This window comes from Sturnus vulgaris, chromosome 2 (assembly GCF_052056855.1).
Source record: "Sturnus vulgaris isolate bStuVul1 chromosome 2, bStuVul1.hap1, whole genome shotgun sequence".
Lineage (NCBI taxonomy): Eukaryota > Metazoa > Chordata > Aves > Passeriformes > Sturnidae > Sturnus > Sturnus vulgaris.
The window spans coordinates 31,070,552-31,083,301 of record NC_142244.1 but is presented as its reverse complement, the minus strand read 5'-3'; the positions used below and the strand labels follow the sequence as shown (position 1 = coordinate 31,083,301).

Here is a 12,750-nt window from a genome sequence, read left to right as displayed (position 1 = left end):
TCTCCAACATGAGTTCTTCCCCCAAGCCACAATTTTTCACAAACTGCTCCAGTGGATGTCCCCCACGGGGTTGTCAGTCCCACCAGCAAACCTGCTCTAGCATGGGCTCCTCTCTCCCCAAGGCCACTGGTCTGCCAGGACCCTCCTCCAGTGTGGGCTTCCCATGGGGTCACTGCCTCCTTTGGGGATCCACCTGCTCTGATTTGGGGCTCCTCTATGGGCTGCAGGTCTGGATCTCTGTTCCCCTATGGACCTCCATAAGGGGCAGGGGAATCTCTTCTCTGGTGCCTGGAGCACCTCTTTTCCCTCCTGCACTGACCTTGATGTCTGCAGGGTTGATTCTGTGACATATTCTCACTCCTCTGGCTGCAATTGCTGTTCTGTGGTTGTTTTTTTTACCATTCTTAACTGTGTTATTCCTGAGGCTCTACCACAATCACTGAGGGGCTCAGTCTTGACCCATGGTCGGTCTGTCTTAGAGCCAGCTGGCATTGGCTCAGCCAGATGTGGGGAAGCTTCTGGCAGCTTCTCACAGAAGCCATCCTTGTTGGCCTCCTGTTACCAAAACCTTGCCATGCAAACAAGATGCAGCAACATGGCTGAAAGAGTGGTAAGGCAGCTGAGTAATTCTCAGTTATTCTTCCATTCCTTGGCAAAGTTAAATCATTTAGGTCTTTGTATGTGTTGTACAGAGCATTTTTAAAAGCTGTAATGATGACTTTGCAGCAATCACAGTCAAGCTGCATTAGTAGTTATTCTTATCACCAAGTTTTTCCTAATAACTAACTTACTTTTCCTTGGTCCATTTTGGTGTTATTTTCTGTTCTCCATGTCCACGGAAAAAGTATTATTTCTTTTTACTTGTGTTAACCTTTTTAGACTGAAAAGTCATTATCTTGTCCTCTCTTGAACATCTTTTGTCTAGACTAAATAACCCCAATTCTTCTACTGTTTCCTAATGAGCTCTATTTTTAAGGCAGCCATTCATTTTTTGTTCTTTTCTGTTCTTCTTGCCTATGTATTTTTTGAAATGCATAGCCTGTCAACAGAGAACAGCCAAGGCTAAAGTATAATACATGAGTTAACCCATTAAAAAAAAAAAAAAAAGTAAAAATGTTACATTATAAGTAACCATGATGTCTGATACCAGCACATTATTTATAAGCTAGAGCCTGAGGCTTTTACTGTTGTTCTTATGGTAAGTTTGAAACTTGCTAAAGAAGGCACTTTAATGAGCTCAGTAGAACTCTCTGGACACATCTGCAGTTTCCCATAAACAGCACCTCACTCACCACTGCTTGCTACATTTCTTTACCCTTCCTCTCTCCAAAAATGCCCTTGTGGTCCCTTGGCTCTGATAAAATCCTATACAGCTGTCTCCCGGTTCTTACTCCAGCCTGTATAGGTAAACACTGTGCCAAGCACTCAGTGTTTTTTTTTATGCAGAAGTAGCAGTGAGATCAGACTGAGATAGCAGTAATAGAATGTAAAGGCATGCCTTCAACTAGTTTTTTGTTTCTGTACATTCAGTTTTGGATGAGAGGCATATAGAGAGGGAGTGTTGTCTGAATTAGCAGTTCCTGCTGGTGCTCTGATGCTGCAATGGCTTGGTGATTGCCTTGCTTTAACTGTCTTGTCCAGAATCATGCACATTTAGATTAGCTCGACCTTTACTTCATACGCTCTAGCTACAAACTCCTTCCTCAGATACCATGTTTCAAACTGATGAAAAGCCCGGTAGCAAATGTAAATAGTTAGCCATTAAGAATATTCTTGAGTAAGAATACTTCTTAGGATGTTCTTCCATTGAATATTCTTACCCGAATGTTTCAGTATCTTTTCTTAATGAACAATATGATAGTGCATAGCACTCTCAGAGGGTGCAAGATATGAAAGCTGAGGATAAGCAAATTGATGTTACAAATGTCTTTCCAAACTATTTACCTTAACTGGAAGTCATAATTCTGTCCTTGATTAAGTGTTGAAGCTTGCCTGCAGAGTAGAGGGAGTCCCTCCAGATGACTCCCAGGAGATAGTTCTGTCTGGTCTTGACCCATCGACTACTTAAAATTCTAGAAGTTCAACATGAATTTTTGATGCTTCTTTATAGATGCAGATGAGGTAGTTTTTATGCAACTGGGCCAAGACTGAGGTTTTAGTTCTCTTAAGGGTTTCTTTTTTCCCAATTACCATAGATTCCACCTGTATTATACTTCCTTATACTATGCCTTCCTATTCTGAATTGGTCCTTTATTCAAGTTCAGAGTGTTAGATGAATTTTGCTGCTCAATTTCTGCATGTTTTCTCAAAGACTATCTCTTGTCAGTTTCTTTGCTAAAAATCATTCAAGCCGTACTGCCTCTGTTGCTTCACAGTTCTATCAAATCATGTTCTCAGGTATATCCTTTTTCAATTTAGACATATCCAATCTTACAATTCATATGGAGAACCTCTTTTCAAGTTCTCTATCCTGGCTCATTGCTTTCAGATTCACCTCCATCTCTCCATGCTCCACTGCATCAAATACAATTAGATGTCATCATATTTTTTCTGGTTTATTTCATGTCTCACTAGTCATCTCCTCAAACATTAAGATATTGATTTTTTTCTCACCTTCATATGAAAAATAAGGATATTCTTGATAGCTTATTTTTCAGCTTGCTTCTCTAGTGAGCATCTCTTCAGTTTCTTCCCATGGATTTTACAAATCAACCCCTGCAGTCCTTCTTAAAGATTTTATTCATTTTGATTACAGATTATTGGTCAGGTAGTTGACAGTAGAATTGTACAGTATCTCAAGTTAGAAGAACCTTTAAAGATTGGGGAATTCAATCCCCTGCTTCTCCCAGGTCTAGCTAAAACTGAACCATATGGCTAAGAACATCATCCACACGTTCTTTGAGCTCTGACAGGCTTGGTGCTGTGACCAGTCTCTTAGTGAAGAACATTTGCCCTCTCTGAGATTGCCCTTATGCATCTTCATTAGATTTCTTCATGTTCTGTTGCTGGTCACCAAAGAGATGATGAACATCTGTGTTGTGTAAGTTATTCTGGGATGTGGAAGCTCTTTTTTTTAACTGGTTTGTATGGTGCATCAAACTGCTAAATAATGTTACCTCCAGACTAAGGAGATACTTGCTCAGAAATGTAGTGAATACTGAGAGTGCATTAATTAAAATGTATGCTAGCAACTAACTGGTAAAAGCAGATTCATACCATGGGAATATACCAAATATGCCTTTGGAAAATGTGCTGCAAGTAGGCTTAGAAGGAACTTTCTCCCAATTGCTTGTCTGTCTAATAAACGGTGGGCTCTGAGTAAGGCTATTACAGATTTATGTTCTAACAGTAAGTAGAAATAACACTAGAAATTACTGAGATTTTGTCCTGTCAGTGATTTCTGTGAGGGATCAGACTAGAGAGGGAAGATTAGCCCTGTAATTATTTTGCATATGCATTATCAATGAAGGAAAAACTAGAGGAAACTGTATATCTGGTTTTGCACAGACAATGTTCATGAAAGAATCGGAACTCTGTCTGCACTAATCTCATTAAAAAGAGATTGGAAGTTTGTAAAAGTTAAAATACATGGGTAGGAGAGTTATGTCTTGGTTTTTAACTGAACGATACAAGGTATGATTTAAAGACTGTTTTAAAGAGCACTTGAAATTCCTAATACTGGTGGAGGGAGGTGGGAGGAGACCTGATATTCTTCTGTAATAGGAATCTAAGAACTGTTGCTGGAGAGCTCAGAAGTAAAGAAATCAAAATGACAAGTTTGCTTTTCATGTTCAAATCTAACTGAAAGTTATAAAGCGAACAAGTGGCAAAAATTATAAGTTAATATGTTCTTTAGAACATAAAGCTTTTTTTAATAAAAATAGGTAGGTGGGGCAAGAAAATGTCAGTCTTTACAGTTCTTGGAGATAAATCAGACTTTGTAACTATTTGCAATTGATCCTACTATCTTAGGTTTTCAAGATCAAAGCAGTGCAACTGGCAGGAAAACTTCTTCCAGCCTTCAACACACCTACAGGTATACCATGGGCAATGGTGAATCTGAAAAGGTAATGCGTTTTCTTTGGTGAAGTGTGTTCCTCCCCCTCCCTCCAACTCCAAATTAATAATGGCATACATCAGTTTTACTTAGTAGTGGAACTGTATAAAGTGCAGACAAATTGCCATTCCTGGCATATTAAAATAATTTTGATAGAGTTCAGCACATTCTAACTCATTAACTGCAATAAATTTTGATCCTGTTTTTTTTTAATGATTCTGCAATAAGCATTAAGTTTGCCAGTGGACCACACTGAGTGCATTATTTCTAAAGCTTAATAATTATTTTTTTAGTTACTACAAAATCTGTTAAAAACCAAAATTGTTTGCAGGACATGGTTGAACTTACTGGGCTTTGTGTTCTGTGTGAGCTGCATGTTACCTTTAGAAGATTTCTAGTGTTTGAGAAGATGATGGGACTCGAAGTTATTTCATTTTGCATTTTAGCATGGGTATAAAGTCTGACTTGCTGAAGTCAACTGCGGTCTGTGCAGGTGGAGAGGCTTCTTTAGATGACTGTTCAGATCAGACTGAGCTTAGATGGTCTGCATTGCCTCATGGAAGACAACTGCCTTGCCTAATATCTGTTGTATTGCTTGCTCAGTGCTAGGATTTCCCTCAGATTTTGAGAGAGCTTTTTTGATGCAAAGCATTCTTTTCGTTTTCACTACATCCTTAAACAGTAGCCGAGTGGGGATGTATATCTAGATTGTGTGTACACTTACTCATAACTGAAATCTTTTATAAGAGGAAGCAGGAGTAATCTTCAGAAATAGTTAACTACAGAAATTAAAATACCCAATCCTGAAAGGTGGTGAAAACTCCCAGATTAGATTAAACCAGAGGTAATTTAGGTTTTAGCAAGATGGTATCATTTAGAGTGCAAAAGGTAGGATTTATGTGACACTTTCTGCTGATTCTTTAAGTGAGCCTGAGGAACTAATGTGCCAACAGTAAACATCATGTAGACACAAGATAGGGAAGCACAACCCACACAAGTAAAGGGAACACAGCAAATTGGCAGGATAAGGCAGCAAACGCTGCCACCTTCACAACTTGTCTTACCTTGACTATTGTTCTTAGGAACGTGCAGTGAATAAAGAACAACTGCAACTGAGCCCAGTGTTAAGTCATCACATTTATGTGGCATCATAGTATTACATTATTTAAGCCTAGGACTTTTTTGTTAATGATGTTATGGTATCTTTATTCCAAAAAGACCCAGCCAGTGAACCAACTCATCAATCAAATTGCAACTCCTGTAATCTTAAATGTGGGTTAAAATGTTGTTGTTACTTGTTTAATTGACTGTCATAGTAGTGCTGTACACAATAATTTTGACTTCTCTGTTGTTTTCTCCCTTTCTTTACGCATATTTGTTGGAATTCAGTGGTGTTGGTCGAAACTGGGGCTGGGCTTCTGCTGGCAGCAGCATCCTTGCTGAGTTTGGTACTCTGCACATGGAATTTGTCCACCTCAGCTATTTGACAGGGGACCCTGTATATTACAACAAGGTGAGTCTCAAAAATCAGTATTTTTACCATACTTCTTATCATAAATTGCATTAAAGGGGAAGTACTTTCTATGTTGAATTCTGCTTTCATTCTTGGTAGCAGGTAAATATTTTCATACTTGTATTTCTGTTCCAAATAGATATCTTTTTCAAGTAGAAATATATGACAACATAGGTTTTCTTATTTGTTTCAGAATACATTTAAAAATCAGGATTTTTAAGCATGTTTATGTGAGCAGCCCTTTAAAACAAAAAACATACAAATCTGAGGAAAGTCCTCAAGAAAACTTGTGGCTCAGATTAATAAAATTTGTACAAAAAATGAAAGAAAAAAATAAAAATATTAGATTTAACTATGTGCAGAGGACAGATGAACATTGTTAGTGGTGAACCTGATTCTTTATTTAATTTAGGTCATGCACATTCGGAAGTTACTTCAAAAAATGGATCGTCCTAATGGACTTTATCCAAATTATTTGAATCCAAGAACAGGCCGGTGGGGTCAGCGTAAGTATTCTTATTTTATTAATTCCTAATTAGAAGTCTACTTTGTTGCTAAGCATTTATTTTGTAGGGCACATTGGTTGAAAACATAAAACACAGAAGGATTGCTTGAACTTGAGATCTCCTGAAATTAATCTTTGCCTGTCACTGTCTGAAGTCACAGAGCTCAGGTTTTAGGGTACTTTCTGAAAACAGCTTCCTACTTAATCTGATGCCTATCCTTATGTTTATCAGTCAATAAAATCTTCAGTAATAAAGAATAAGGCTGAAAGTATTTCCTCATTTTGATTCTGTTCCTGGTTTTGTTCTGGTAAGTGGATTATTTTAAGGTGATGTGCATTAATGCATGTTTGTGGTGGTTAAATTGTGTTAGGCACTGACATCTACAAACATAATTCATCTATTTAGTGGCATGTGAAATGGTATGATGAACCTCCTTATAGATGTGAAAAAAATGGAATGAAAAGAAAAAGCAGGTATTGTTGCTGACAACGTAAGAGGAGAGATAAAACATCAAGAGAGACACAAACACGATTCCTTTCTTGAAGTGGTTCTTTCAAAAAAGGTTGAATGGTTTTGTGCTTTGGTAGTGGCGGTGATAAAAGAGAATTTTTTCTTCAAGGGTTCTATTTCTTTTATAAATGCAGGTCTATTTAGGAAAACCAAGCAAGATGATCTATTTCTGTCTTGTTTGACATCATTGATAGGTCTTGGGGATTTCAGTAGTTGGCTGTAAATATCCAGTAGAACATGTTCTGGCTTGCAAACTGAGAATCCACTTCTGTCTTTGAATCTGGTATGTGAGGGAGATTAATATAGCTGTCATTGCAGTCATTGTGAAATACTTGTCTAATCCCATCTTTGAAGCCAAAATTCTCTCCAAAGCATCTTACATCTTTGAGTGAATCATGATAGTATCTGAGATGGGCAAATGGATTGATGGGACAAATTCTCCTGATAAATTTAAGTTTAACAGCACATTCAGAAATAAGAAAATAGGCAAATACATATACTCAGGCAGTATTTATTTATTCAAAAGACAATTTTATACTGTTGCTTTGAAACAATTTCTTGTATTGTTTTTTTTTTTTATTCCTAACCATCTGCTTGTGCTGGTTTTATCAACAATAATCTAATGTGACATATCACCAGGATTCTTTAGAGGCTTCATAGAATCATGGAATGGCTTGGATTGGAAGGGGCAGTAAAGATCATCTAGTTCCAACCCTCTGCTGTGGGCAGGGACACCTTCCACTGGATCAGGTTGCTCAAAGCCTCTAACCTGGCCTTGAACACTTCCAGGGATTTGGCATATTCAGCTTCTCTGAGCAGTCTGTTCCAGTGCTTCACCCACCCCCAAAGTAAAGAATTTCTTTCTAGTATCTAATTTAAACCTACTCTCAGTTTGAATCCATCTCCCCTTGTCCTGTCACTACATGCCCTTGTAAAAAGTCCCTCTCCAGCTTTCTTGTAATAACAATGCACAGAATTAGGATCTCTTGGGAATAAAATTCTCCTCATCACTAAAAATAAACATACAGTGAAAAGTTTAATTTTGCAGAAGTTTGGTGGGGCTCAAACATACTATTAAATGGATTTTGCAAGACAATACATTTGGGATTCAAGTTTAGGATTACAAATTGAGACTTAAGTTCTGAGGATAAATATTAAATTTATAGAGCCTTTAATTTTTCTATACTGATCATGAGTCATAAATTTATTTTCTGGAATTTGGTGGTTGGGGTTTAAGTTTGTTTTTTTTTTTTTTAGCAAATAAGGTTCCAAATGCATATTCAGATGTTCTGGTAATATTTATAGGATTTTCCCAGGGCAACAGTGTCATGGTTTAGGATGGTAGTCTCCAATTTAGTAGTCCTCTAAAACCACACCTTCTTCGTGCCTCCTGTTGGAAACACAAAAGGCAAAGATCATTGGTTGAGATAAGAACAATTTACTAGAAACAACAATGAGAAAAGAAAATGAACGGTAACTGCAACAACATTCATAACAAAAGGTATAAGACAAAGAAACAATTTACATAGAAGACCTGTTTTTTCCAACCACTTCATTCTCCCTGCCCAGAAAAGATCCCCTTCTCCTGAGAGGAGTCATTTTCCATGCCTCAGGCAATGACCTGTATTGAATAACATTAGGGTCTGCCCATGCCCCCTCCCAGCTACTGTAAAAAATGAATGCTGTCCCAGATGAAAGTAAGACAAATAAACCTAATACTGATTTTGTGGGGACTAGATAACAAGAGTCCATAATTCTACATTTCCTTTCACAAACCTGGATGGAGTGATGAGAAAACATCTCTGTTGTATCCCTGGTAGATTACTCTTCAGTGCATCTACTTGCAAAAATTTAAGAAGTTACAGTAAAGGAGCACATGGTCTGAAACACTGGACAGATGAGATGGAGTAGCTGAGGCTTAGGTAGGAATTTCTTTCTTCCTTGCAGAGGTTGTGTCTTGCTACGCATAAATTAGTTGAGTAAGGATGATGCCTTCTCACACAACATCCCAATTCACTAGAGGACTTGTGTCTAAGTTCCCTACTCTGTTACTGGCTTGAGTCTCATGGTTGGTATTAGGGGCAGGCAAGGCTTTTATGTTCCCCTCAGAAGGTAATTTCAAAGAGCATTGTATTTGGCTTGTTATATACCTTTGTAGTGTAAAGACTGAGACAACGGAAAAAGTATCAAAGCATAACTTTTCTTTTTCCAGCTTCTGAGAAAGCTGCCCTTTTCATCTTTGCTGTGACCTTTAGTTTGATGCATTTTATCTTGTACAAAGTACTTTCTGCAGATAGTTTCTGAGAATTATTTCGGAACGCTTTATTTGCCTAGATACAAGTAACTCTTCACTCTGACCTTTCTAGTGTTGCTTTCCTTTCTTTTTCTTTTTTTCTTTCTTCCTTTTAGCAATTTTTTCTCTGCTCAGACTTTTTTTTTGTTCAATTCCATTTAGTTTTTTTGTTAATCTGTACAGTATTGCAATTAAGTCATGAGGAGTGTGAAATAGATAAAATAAATCGGCATAAACGCACTGCTGAAGAACTATGGGATATAGCTGCAACATAGCATCTTTTTAGTGGTGGGTTTGGTGCAATATAGCATCATTTTCTATTTCTGTACCCTTCATTCTAGTGGTACCTTTATTTGAAGTAATAACAACATCAGTGGTTGACTGATAGCCCACTGGAGCCCGGGCTAGCTCTTTAGATGCATACCGGCACTGCGCCCGGTGTTGGGAACTGCCCTAGGGCAAGATTTCCTGGAGGCAGAACCTTTAAAGCTAGCTGCTCTTCAGTGTGCCCTATGTCTAGGGTTGGGCAAAGGAGGCGAGAGAGGCTCTCATCTCCTGAGGTTCCAAAGAGTTTTTTCAGATTGGAAGGTTCAGGGACAAAAAGCCCCAAACTCTGTGGTTGGGATTAAATACGGGGGCAGGTCAGGGGGTGGGTACAAACAATTGACCAATAAAGGGTCCTTAGGGGAGGAGTGGAGGGCAGGGTCTTACAGGGTTACAACCAATGAGGGAAGCAGTGGGAGATGGAAAGTGGTCACATGGGCCAATGGGGCATCGAGAAATAGGGGATTTCCCAAGGGGTGGAACAACTAGGGATTGGCCCAGGGTAAGACTGGAAGGAAGGTGCTGGAACACCTGGGACGGGGAATGCCAAACAAGGTAGTTTCAGGGGTGGATAGAACTTGGGGACAAACCATAGGGGTACATAGGAACAAACCATTATAACAATAAACTGAATAAAATAAACATGTGCTGCAACAAGTGATGAGGTAAACTTAGCGGTCAGACGAATTAATGCTATTACTGCCAGTTGATTCTTAGTATTAGACAAAATATATAGTGGAAGAATTAATTTAGGTCAAGCTTTCTCAGCAGTTATATTTTGTCTTTGCCTTTTAATTTTATTTTTTAAAGAAAAAATTTACATGAGTTGAATAGAAGAAAAAATGTATCCTTTTAGAAGTATTGCTGTTTCGTTTAATTTTGTTCCAACAAGTTGATAGGTGAATATTTAAAGGAAATTCCTGTTGCAAGACTGTGGAAGAACAGGGAAGCATCATTTTCTGTGGCTTTGGTGTGGCTCCATAGGGCTCTAGACTGGATCCATCTCTACTTGCAAAAAGTACCTTGTGGAAAATTCTTGATACCTTCTATATTAATACTTGGTAGAGTATTTTGATACCTTCTCAGAGCTGTTTGCACTAGGCACACCATAATTTTGTGGGTTTTAACCAAAGGTACATTACCCCCCAGTCCTCTTCACATATGCAGGGTTCTTGAATGGTGATGAGCTATCTTTTGTAAAGGTCTTTCAGGCTTTTTGGGGATCAGCAGTTGTTAAGGGGTTTTTCTGTGCCTCAGAATATTTCTGTCTTAGCCTCCATAGATCGTAGGTCATGTTGCTGTGTGTTGTCTGGTTTGCCTCGTTTAAATGTATGCTCAAAATGTGGTCTGTGTTCTTCTTGGGCTAGGAGAAGAGGAATGGTGTATGTGATATGCTGCAGTCTTGTCAACATCCTTCTGATGTGAGGGTGCAGGGTCTAGTGAGTCATTTCTGCTGGGGTTTGATTTATCAGAGTGCAGGCCTTTTGATCTCAGTATAAATAGCATGTTCTGCAGTTTCACTGCTGGGAATGATGTGCTGGGGACACTGCCCTGAGATGTGCAGGCCATCTTTTTACTTGTTCATCTGCTGGAGCTTACAAAGACATGCACTTTCATTCAAACCAGTCAATGTTTCTGTTACAAATGCCTGAAAAGTTATAATCAATGAAGTAACTTACCAGTCAATTAGTAATAATGATTTCATCAAGAAGGATGTGAGCATTGCTTCCAGGTTCTTAACAAGTTGTAGAGATGTGTCAAATCATTATGTCAGTGTGGCATTAATCTATAGCCATGTCTTTGAAATGATTATGATTTAATTAATATAAATTTTCATTTGCATTTAATGCACTTGACATAGGCTTGAAGAAGGGTTCTGGTGACAGATGGCTTCTTTCTTTTTCTGCCTGCTTCAGTGAAGCAGCAGCAACCAGGGTCTGAAGCCACAGCAGGCAGGACAGAGCAGGGACTACTGCTTCATCCCATTATTTCTTTCCACTTAGATGCTGTGAACCCCAGTCCTAAAAACTGCTGGGTGGATGGTCATTGCTAAATCCCCATCCTTTGCAATGCAAATGCTTTGTAATACAACTGGACATTTAATGCTGTGTAGCAGCAAAGGGGTTCATTACACCCAGGAGGAGAAAAATGATGGCTAAATATTTGGGTGTAAGCTTATAATGTTCAGGTACTATTACTACAGCATGGGGGTCATGACAGACAGCTTTTGAATGGGTTCAGTTCAGGATTTGTCATCTCACTGGGGCACTTGCTAGAAGACAGAGCTATAATGCCCACAGGAATGTTGACAGATTGCATTTTTACTTATGGGCTAAGGTGATGGTCCAGTAGGAACATGTTATTTACAATACTTCTGCTTTGGAGTTTCAGTTTCTGTAAGATTGAAAGCAAAATAGCTGGCAGGAAGGATTTTCTAACATCTCACATTAACCTTCAGTTAACTTTGTCAGCTTTTTGTTTGCACAATGTGAGTAGTTGGATTGGTGTGAGCATCAGAACTTTGAATTTAGATTATCTTCAAAAGCAATAACAGTGCTTTCTAGGGAAGCCTCCTAAGCAGATATAACAGAAAGCTGATTAAAAATCAGGGATTTCAAAATTATGGAAATTGAGGTACTGAAGAAAAGTAATTTCTTAAAAAATTAAAATATGTTGAAAAAAATTTAATTTGCATTTGCAAACATGTTAGATGAGAATACCAACTAGAAGAGCAATAACAAAAGAAATACCAAATCTGCGTGTTATTGCAAAGTCAGGGCATGCATGTCACATTTGCACATTTCTGTAAATTGAGAATTCTTCCTTTTTGCTTTCCAACACTGAAAATTAACTACTTAATTTCTTCTGGTTCCAACATCTCTTGCAAGTAATAATGTTATTGAAGGGGAACTCTAATTACTCTTAACTTCAGTTCTCATTTCCTGCATCTGGGCTACCTATGGAGTTACCCAGATTGGTTACTAAGAGAGTTGTCAGTTTAACTAAAGTTGAGGTTTAGGCCAAATATGGCTTCTATATGCAAGAAAATAAGCAGAAATGTCATTCTGTGTTAATCTTATATGTTTATTACACCTTAGTGATATGTGGGTGATTAACAAGTTGCTGTGAAGTAAGCTAGCATGTGAATTTACAGTGCATGAGGTGAGCATTGCTGTTAGGAATGTAGCAGCAAACCCCGAATTTGTCAGCACTGAATGCTGATGTGATGAACATTCAGGCTGCAGTCTATTCTCTCCTGCTTTATTCATGTCTCCTTACAGAAAACAAGCTCCTTACTCAGATTTGCAAGTAGTCCTAGTTAAAAGCCCAGTGGGGGACACCCTGTCACCATCTTTATAAGGATTCATTAACAGTGTGATACTGATCACGTGTGATTAAGAGTATTAAATGCACTAAACTCAAATGGTGTCTTCCATATCAAAGTGATAGTTATCCTTTAAAGACAATAAGAAGATTCATGCAGGTATTTAGCCTGTTACACTACCTTAGCCCCTTCTGGTGATGTTCTCACTTTCTTGCAGCTTCC

General features: G+C 38.3%; 1 protein-coding gene across 1 annotated transcript in view; it reads left to right on the top strand.

Annotated features, from left to right (window-relative positions):
* Positions 1 to 12,750, top strand: part of MAN1A2 (mannosidase alpha class 1A member 2) — a 134,353-nt gene that overhangs the window by 82,110 nt on the left and 39,493 nt on the right. Inside the window, exons 6-8 of the mRNA XM_014884130.2 lie at positions 3,973 to 4,067; positions 5,447 to 5,570; positions 5,983 to 6,076. Of these exons, the coding sequence (XP_014739616.1) occupies positions 3,973 to 4,067; positions 5,447 to 5,570; positions 5,983 to 6,076 (313 nt within the window). The remainder of the gene's footprint in view (positions 1 to 3,972; positions 4,068 to 5,446; positions 5,571 to 5,982; positions 6,077 to 12,750) is intronic.